At 36.2% G+C, this 10,384-nt stretch overlaps 1 protein-coding gene across 22 annotated transcripts in view; it reads right to left on the bottom strand.

Annotated features, from left to right (window-relative positions):
- LOC105220101 (uncharacterized) overlaps positions 1 to 9,667 on the bottom strand; it is a 271,949-nt gene extending 262,282 nt beyond the window's left edge. For 3 of the 22 annotated variants that reach the window (XM_054226385.1, XM_054226383.1, XM_054226384.1), the window contains exon 1: positions 6,788 to 9,661. In XM_054226385.1, coding sequence (XP_054082360.1) covers positions 6,788 to 9,566 — 2,779 coding nt within the window. In that variant the 5' untranslated portion in view covers positions 9,567 to 9,661. The other 19 variants (XM_054226391.1, XM_054226386.1, XM_054226390.1 and 16 more) reach the window with 16 other exon arrangements.
- Between the last annotated feature and the right edge of the window lie 717 nt (positions 9,668 to 10,384).

Consider the following 10,384-nt stretch of genomic DNA (forward strand, 5'->3'; position numbering starts at 1 on the left):
TGAAAAAACCGCTATTACTTTCACGATTTAAAAATTTGTATACTCTCGCAACAAAGTTGCTAAGAGAGTAGGGGGGTCATCGCCCACTTATGGGTCAAAAACCATATCTCAGGAACTACTCGACAGAATTCAATGAAATTCGGTGTATAACATTTTCTTGACACACGTGTGAAAAATGGATGAAATCGGTTCACAACCACGACAACTTCCCATATAACTCAATTTTGAAGTCCATCTGATTCCTTCACTTTATAAGATATACATTAGGAAGCAATGAAGATGGCGAAATAAAACTTTACACAAATACTGTATATGATCCGTGGCATCACTTGTGAAAAAATTGTCGAAATCGGACTATAACTTTTCAAGGCCCCGGATATCGAATTTGAAGAACTCAGAGCCTTATGGTAATTTTTCACCGAAAATATCGGTAAATCTCTCAGATATCTTAATTTAATTCAGAGGAAATCTTTTTCTTCTAATAGTGTGTCTTTGTATCAGAAATGGTTAAAATCAGGTCATAACTTCCCCTAGCTCTCATATAGCTAATTATAGGATTTTCAAAAATACGATGGGCTTAATAGCTTATAGCATATAACCTTAGATATAATGTATGTTGGTGATAAAAATGAGTGAAACCGGTTCAGGAATTTCCTCAGCCTATATACTATATATGATGATTTTCGTTTTTTTACTGAACTTTATGCCGAATATATGGGTCAAATTGTGTGTTATCTTAACAAAAATACAGCAATAAATTTCGAGAGTATAAAATGTTCGGTTGCACCCGAACTTAGCCTTTCCTTACTTGTTTTAAATGTTTTTGTTCGTTTTACATATTAAACGTACAAAAAATGTGATTGTAAATTGATAATATCTGGTGTTATATGTTATACATATGTAAATGTTATACATGCAGTATGCAAAATCCGTATTTGTACACCTTATTTTTTCAGCGAAAATAGACATTTCAAACCAATTTTGAAAAAAAAACTAGATTTGGATGAAAAATTACTGCGGAATGCCAAATCTATTGATTTTTATATAAAAGTTAATAATATTTCCACAAAAACTAAAAATATAGCATAAATACACGCAAGTGCACATAAACTTGGATTGGGGGGTCGATATCTGTTTCACCAAGATAATGACCCCAAACATACTGCTCTGGATACTCGTCTTTGGATCTTCTACTACTGTCCATTTTACCTAAAAACAACACCGCAAAGCCCAGACATAAATTCAATTGAAAATTTATGGTCTATCGTTAAAAATATGTTGAAAATTTACAATATTAGGGACGGGAACAACTTTGTGCAGGAAGTGCAAGAAGTTATCCCCCAAACTTACTAAAAAGTTGTGGAAATCAATGCAAAGACGATTTTTCGAAGTTGTTAAACAAAAATTATATCTCACTAACAGCCAGTTTCACGAAACAAATTTAAGAGAAAAATAATTAATTTCAGTTCCACCATTTGACTTAATTTTTATTTAAATAGTCACGCTTTGCCATTTAAATATTATTTAAATACTGTCATATGTAACCATGGTTACGCTTTTCTATCAGTTGAATTCCCATTTGTTTACCATTTTGACAAAGAAATACAATTTATTTGTTTACATAAATCCGCTGTTATTCTTACTAACATTTTTGGAAGTGCAAAGTTGAATAAAAACAAGTACGAAAGAGACCAACTGGTCTGGCCAGGCATATTTTGTTTTCAATTGTTATTTAAATATATTTAGATTGTAGCAAACGACTTGCGCTTCCAGGTAGCTTTCTAGAATTTTATTGTCTATAGGAGGATGGGATCATGTGTAGAAAGTCACGTAAGTGAGGAAAGTTTTTGATTGTCATTCACTTGGGAGGGGCCAAAAACGATTCTTCTCCACATGATTCAAGCAGCTCACGACTTCCTGTTTTAGACCAAGTATCCTCTGGGTAGCTAACAAACATCCGTTTGAAGGCGAGCTAAAGTGAGAAGACGAACCCGCTCCTGCGGTTGTGCGTAGGGTTTGGGACCCACCACAAAAAAACGAAGTACCAATGAAAAATCGAAAGCCTCTGCACAAGTTTTAAGGATAATGATTTAAGGGCATGCACCTGGAATGTCGGGACCCTTAATTGGGAAGGTGCCTCTGCCCACCTGGTTGATGTCCTCATACGACTAAATGCTGACATCACCGCCATCCAAGAAGTGCGATGGACGGGACAAGGACGGACGAAGGTGGGTACGCGTAACCAAATCGATCACGTTGTGATAGACGGAAGACATGTCTCCAGTGTTTTAGACGTGCGTACTCTCCGAGGACCAAATATAGACTCGGATCATTATCTGGTTGCAGCGAAGATACGCACCCGCCTCTGTGCAGCAAAGAACGCCCGTCAACAAACACAAGGAAGGTTCCATGTCGAAAAGCTGCAATCGCAACAGACAGCCACGAAATACTCTACTCGACTTGCACTCCTGCTCTCTGAGAGCACTCATCAGCATCTCGGTATAAGGGAACTGTGGAACGGTATCTCAAACTCACTGCGTACCGCTGCAGCCGAAACAATTGGATTTCGGCGACGACAAAAAACAAGCTGGTACGATGAGGAATGCCGTCTCGCAGCGGTGAGAAAACATACTGCCTACCTCGCAACGTTGCAAACGACCACAACACGTGCGGGATGGGATAGATACCGAGAGCTGAAGAGCGAAGCGAGACGCATCTGCAGACAAAAAAAGAAAGAGGCCGAAATGCGTAAGTACGAAGAGCTTGAGAAGCTGGCAGACAGAGGTAAAAATTTTATGAAAAAATTAAGCGACTTTACGAAGGTTTCGAGACCGGAGCATACTCATGAGACCAAGATGGTAATCTGGTAACCGATGTCCAGGGCATACTGGAATTATGGAGGGAACACTTCTCCGACCAGCTGAATGGCAGTGAAAGTACAACACCAGGTGATGGCGAACCCGATTCCCCAATCGATGACGAAGGAATAGATATTCCATTACCCGACCATGAAGAAATTCGAATAGCAATTACCCGCTTGAAGAACAACAAAGCGGCAGGGGCCGATAGATTACCGACCGAGCTATTCAAATACGGCGGCGAAGAACTGATAAGGTGCATGCATCAGCTTCTTTGCAAAATATGGTCGGAAGAAAGCATGCCTGACGATTGGAATCTCAGTGTGCTCTGCCCAATCCATAAACAGGGAGATCCCACAAACTGTGCCAATTACCGTGGGATAAGCCTGCTAAATATCGCCTATAAGGTTCTATCGAGCGTACTGTGTGAAAGACTTAAGCCCACCGTCAACAAACTGATTGGACCTTGTCAGTGTGGCTTTAGACCTGGAAAATCCACCATGGACCAGATATTCACCATGCGCCAAATCTTGGAGAAGAAACGTGCAAATAGGATCGACACAAACCACCTTTTTGTCGATTTTAAAGCTGCTTTAGACAGCACGACAAGGAGCTGCCTTTATGCCGCGATGTCTGAATTTGGTATCCCCGCAAAACTAATACGGCTGTGTAAGTTCACGTTGAGCAACACCAAAAGCTCCGTCATGATTGGGAAGGACCTCTCCGAGCCGTTCGATACCAAACGAGGTTTCAGACAAGGTGACTCACTATCGTGCGACTTCTTTAACCTGATGCTGGAAAAAATTATAAGAGCTAAATAGAGAAGGTACAATCTTCTACAAGAGTGTACAGCTCATGACATACGCCGATGATATTGATATCATCGGAAGCAACAACCTCGCCGTTTGTTCTGCTTTTTCCCGCATGGATAAGGAGGCGAAGCGAATGGTCACCTCCAGACCCTCCAGACAAGACGAAATATTTCCTGTCATCAAGCAAACAGTCAACGCACTCTCGTCTTGGCTCCCACGTCACTGTTGACAGTCATAACTTCGAAGTCGTAGATAATTTCGTGTGGGAACCAGTATCAACAACACTAACAATGTCAGCCTCGAAATCCAGCGCAGAATCACTCTTGCCAACAGGTGCTACTTTGGACTGAGTAGGCAATTGAACAGTAAAGTCCTCTTTCGACGAACCAAAATCAAACTCTACAAGTCGCTTATCATTCCCGTCCTGCTTTATGGTGCAGAAGCTTGGACGATGTCAACATCAGATGAGACGACACTAAGAGTTTTCGAGAGGAAAAATTTGCGCAAGATTTATGGTCCTCAGAATATTGGCAACGGCGAATACCGCAGACGATGGAACGATGAGCTGTACGAGTTATTCGACGACATTGACATAGTTCAGCGAATAAAAAGACAGCGGCTACGCTGGCTAGGTCATGTTGTCCGAATGGATGAAAGTGCCCCAAGTCTCAATGTATTCGATGCAGTACCCGCTGGTGGAAGACGAGGAAGAGGAAGGCCTCCGCTCCGTTGGAGGGACCAGGTGGAGAGCGACCTGGTTACACTTGGAATCTCCAACTGGCGCCGAACTGCGAAGGAAAGAGAAGAGTGGCGCGCTCTCATCGATTCGGCTATAACCGGCTAAACGGTTCAACGCCAATAACATACATACACAATGCAGAAAATCTAACCTCAAAACCTAAAGTTTGGGTGGATTTCACTAGCACCGAACTTGATGCATTTATTGGCATTCTTATTGCTTCTGGTGTAACGCACAATAATATGCAGTTCACACCACTTTTGTGGAAAACAGATGCTCTTCCCATCTTTCGAGCTGCGATGCCACTCAAACGATTCAAGTTATTGACGCGATATATCCGTTTCGATGATGGCCGCACACGTTCATTCCGACTACAATCTGATAAGGCTGCCGCAATTCGCGATATATGGAATTTTTTAAATGAAAACCTCGCCAGAAACTATGAGCCGCATGAAAATGTAACGATTGATGAGCAATTGTTTCCTTATCGTGGCAAGACAAAGTTTACGTAATTCATACTATCAAAACCAGCCAAATACGGTGTGAAAATCTGATGGGCATGTGACTCACAAACAAAATACCCATTGCAAGGTATATTGTACACGGGAAAAAAGGATGGCGGTACGAAAACACCGGCAGAACAATAGTCGCTGACAACTTTTTCACAACACTGGCAGGAGCCAAACGATGGCTACCATTGGACTTGCTTCCGTCGGTACTATTCGCGCAAATAAGAAGTGTTTACCCGAAGAATTAAAAAAAAGCCGTCTCGTCCGTTGCTTTCTACTCTTTTAGGGTTTCACGATAATCTCGTTTCGATTTGTAGCTATGTTCCGAAAAAGAACAAGGCAGTCAATTTGATTTCAACCCTACACTACACAAAGGATTGTGAAGGTGAAGCCAAAAAACCGGAAGCAATTTTATTTTATAATTCAACAAAGGCCGGCGTTGACTGCATTGATCAGATGGTTACCCATTACACTACAAAACGGCCAACGAAATGATGGACATTTGCCTTTTTTGCAACTTGTTGGATGTGATGGGATAGGCTGCTTTTATTGACTGTCCAAGCCTTTTTATTATTAATAAATGTTTTTCGTTTTTAATAATCTCTGGTTCTCGCGTTTGTGGTGAATCGCAGAATTATATACATGTTATACGCTTTTGTTTTTATTGTAGAGTGTACAACCCTGAAATAGATATTTACATTTTTTAGATTTTAAATACGGATATATATATGTATATATAAATCTTAAGATTTATTTTAATTATAACTTTTTCTTATTCTAAGTCTTACGTTAAAAGTTTGGTGAGGCGGCTTACGCTCCTTGGTTGGTCGTCGTCCTTTCTCCAGAGCTACTGAGGGGCCACCTTCCTCACACGGTTTGTATTCAGCGGTCCGGGTTTTCCAATTTTTTATTTATATTTTTAATTTCAATTTATTTATTTATTCTTAACTTTCTTGTTTTTTAAAGTGACACAATTTTTCCCACATGGAAATTTGTTTGGTGCAACGTTAATGCCTTATTTGTGCGGTGGTTGTGTCTTAATAATTCTCATACCCATACTATTTGTATGGCACATACCGAATTAACGCGACGGCGACGCTGAGCGGTTGAAAAATTCTATTTTGACAGAGCATTCCGAAGTTAAGTTGGCTGCGGAAAACGAAGTTTCTCTGTACAACAAAATTTCACAACAACAATTCAAGTAAATATTTTGATATTTGACGGAAAGTTGCCGCTTTTATTTAGGGATGACGCACCGACGTTAACGCTGAGCGGTAAAAAACGTTCCGCCAACGCTTTTATTTAGGGAAGGCAGTAAGCGGGAAAATCAATTAACCGTGTTCAATTATCCGGAGAAATTTACATGTGCTTTTATATGCTATATGTTTTTGCCCGATCACACGGTTCATTTAAATGGGGAAACCAATTAACCATATGGTCAATTAAACGAAAAGTACTGTAGTTGCAGTTTGGTATTGTTTGGCTCTTGACGTTTGTATCCCATGTCTTTGTTACACGATTTATGCAATCCATAAGTGTAATACCATATTTTTGATCGCCTCCATACGATATAGAAGGAATATTTTAAAATTCTGCCTCGATAGTAAAACTTTACATTTTGTATTATGCCCTGGCCGAAAAGTTCAAGTTATGGAAGGAAATTTGTATAAAATTTGACTTCTATTGCCAATTCAAGACTTCGAATTATGGACATTCGAGTTATGGAAGGAAATTGGTATGAAGTTTGGCTTCTAAACGCTCAAAAGTATAAAGATAAGCACTTATTGGTCATAACTTAAGTACAGGCATAAAAGTAAGTGGCTAAGTTTCAATTTTTAAAGAATTGGACTTTGAAATATAATAACTTACCTGAAAATTTTGGTTTTAAGATTTTGATTGTAGTATTTTTTTTACAAATTGCACCATTATTCATTACGCGGTATAATTTAGAATGGATTTCTTCCTTATCTAATTGCTTTATTTCGCTGCAAGCTGTAGTGCTACCTATAGAAAAAATATATTTTTGCATGTCATTTGTTTCACAAAATATTTCCTGCTCTGCACGTTCGATGTTATAAGTAATATTATTTCCTTCAAAAGTAAAATTTGTTTCATTTTCGAATACAGGCTTTTCAATATCTCTACAGTTAGAAACAGGCACAGTTATATTTTTAATTTTACACAATTTTGAACTGCTAAATTGCTCCGAAGCCACGTAAATGATGAGAGAAGTCCGCGTACGAATATTATCCGCATAATTGTCCTTTGTGTGTTGGATACCACCTACCATGTTATTCATATATGTTGAAGAAGTATTTAAGTCAATTAAACTATTCAAATTAAGATAACATATTGAATCAAACATAATTTTGGCATCAACTCTATTCATCATTGAAGAATAGTGTGGATTTAAAACCAAATCTGTACTGCGACATGTATTTAATTTAGACCAAGAGTTGCATTTATGTTGATTACACACCACATTATTATTATTTTCACATTTACTTAGTAAATGTATTACACTGATATTTGGTTTGTAATGACAATCAAATGTACCATCATACTTTCCAGGCAAGGGTACTACAGATGCATCAATATTTTTTTTGACTACCTCCTCTAGAATGGCAAAAATGTTTTTGGAGGCTTTAACAGTACATGGAATACAATCTGCGTCATTAGAAAAATTCAATACTGAATAACTATTTAGTTTTATCCTTCGATTGGATTTCATTTGAATATCTCCTTCTACATATGATTCCGATCTGGAAGTAGGAACTTTAGAACTGAAAGCAAAATCGCTACTATGTAAGTAATTTGAATTTTTAATAATTACAACATTTTTATCTTTTATGATTGCTGAGTCATTAGTAAATCTTACAGTATCTTCGATATTTGTTTTATTAGCAATAACGGTAGGCACATAATGCAACGTTTTTCTATATTTTATAAGGGTATTTGAATCATATTTAGCAAGCAATAATAAGTTAGAATCCGACTTTATTTCATAATTTAATTTTTGTATATATTTTTTTTTAACTTTTCGAGAACTCACTCCAGCGCCTATTACTAAATCATCGATATCACTATGCCCTTCGATATTTTCTCGCACTTGCTCTGCTTTGGAAACCCGATTAAAACTCGTTGACTTTTCCCAAATTAATTCTTGAATATTCAATGAAGACATTGTAGTGTTTTGACAATGGTCCTTTTCAATACATTGTCTTTTAATTTCGTAATTATATAATTTATTATCATTATTTTGTAGTACTCGGTTATTTTGGTGTTTAGTCTGACATTCATTTTTAGGATACACCATTCCATTGAATAACCGGGATGACAAACAAGAATTCCGCAAATTAAAAAGTGACATTCTAAATAGTTTTTCATGATTGTACTTACTAGTAGTTTTTGATAAAATGTTCGTTACTGATTTTTTATTTGTAATATTTGAAGTTCTCTGATGGGTATTATATTTATTAAAATTCATGGATATTATTGACAGGTACAATTTTGAAAAATCTGCAGTTTTTTCAAATATATTATTATCTTTTAGGGACATTGGTGACCCAATCTGCAAACTTTTATTATCGGATGTATTTTTCATTGCTTCTTGGACAATATCTCTTATACCATAATTTTTAATTGTTAGCTTACTACTTTTTACGCATTTGATCTTATATACCAATGGGTGTGATTTGGAAAGCGGTAGCTTTTTGTTTTTTAAAATAACATCAGAAAAAAGTCGACCTTTTTTTGAGCAGTATTTAAAAATCTCGTTATATTTGTATAGTTGTTTTGATTCTTTCGGTATATCTTTTTCTTTCATATAATAGTTGAAAGTTATACATTCATTGTTCCTTGGGCTGAAAACAAACTCTTTGTTACTATTTTCTTTACATTCCAAAGGTGAATATATATGATTTGTCGTCTGAAATTTGCTGGGATATTTCGGATACAATAAAGTCTGGGTTATTTTGCAATTATTTATATTTCTATGATGAATTGTCACTTCACTATTTTTTCTCTTTGCAAAAGTTTTCATATTTATTTTGTAGTCTCCAAGATCGAAGGATTTCGTGTTTTTCGATAATAATTCTTTAATATTTAAACTACGAAAACTTTTCGCAATTTTGATTCTCACAAAATCATGTTTCTCATTTTTAAAGCAAGAGCTATTTAATTTTAAAATGTCGTCCAAGATGCAATGATGCTTTATCGTCAAATTTTCGTTCTGCTTGAATTTGTTATGTGAAAGTTGAGAATATTTACCCACATTTCGCGTTTTTAAATCCCAAATTCCAATATTTTGGAACGAATAGAAATGTTGTAAACAAGAAATTGTATTTTCCCGGAATTTTGATGACGATTCCTGTGCTTGATCTTTCCTATTTCGGCTCCTAAAATTCTTGAATCGAACCTTGCCGCTTTTCTCATTTATTTCATCAAATAACGAATTATAAAAACCTTTATGTTTTCCAATTTTTGGTTTTTTCATCTGCAAATAGGTGTAATTAATTTGAGTTAAACTATTTTTCATTTTTGAGGAGGAAATAGCGCAACAATCACTAACAACACAAATGTTATTAAAAATTCTTTTAACAGAATTAGAAATTTTGCAATCATGTTTATTGTTTTCTCCAATAGCCATGATTCTTATTTTTTTTCAATAGATATAACAATAAACAATTTTTTTATCCAAACGTCTCTTCAAAACAGTACATTTCAAATCTCAAACATATATATTTTATTTAACATAAATTCAGTGTACCCAAAGTAACACGAATTATAAACAATTAAATAAAAATTTTATTGCTACATATGTACACATGGGTGACTTCTCTGGTATTGACTAATTGACTCGTCATATTAAGTAATTCAATTCCGACGTGTTAACGTTCATAGAACATGACTTGGAGAACAGTGACTTATTTAAAAATAATTTTGTAACCATTTTAATATTTCGGTTATTATTAGAAGCTAATCACTAATATCTCCAAGCATTCTTTCACTCTCTTTGATGATATTAGGGATTATCCAAAAAGGATTAACATGACGTTATCCGTTTCTTTGTGTGACTAGAATCGTCATTGATTTTTTTAATTTTAAAACCGTAACGATAATCATTATTTTCCATTAATTGATTAAAACCACTCGATGTATAACACCGATGCATCAAATTCAACCGATGTATTTTCATTCGATACTTCAGATGTGTGAATTCATGTTATCCCAAAAAAGTGAAGTTAAAGAGAAGAAATCAAAGGATCAATCTGAAAATAGTTTATGAAAAAGTATGCATACTTCGCATAAAAATGGTAGCTTTTGTAGTCTCCAAGATTGAATTGACAATTCTTCATATTGCCTAGTCCCATTCTGGGTTCGGATGACTTCACTATGTCGTAGTCTTGTCTTGTATCATTCTTGGACTTATGTATGTCTATTCCTTGATCTATTTCAATCAGTTTC

This window comes from Zeugodacus cucurbitae, chromosome 3 (assembly GCF_028554725.1).
Source record: "Zeugodacus cucurbitae isolate PBARC_wt_2022May chromosome 3, idZeuCucr1.2, whole genome shotgun sequence".
Lineage (NCBI taxonomy): Eukaryota > Metazoa > Arthropoda > Insecta > Diptera > Tephritidae > Zeugodacus > Zeugodacus cucurbitae.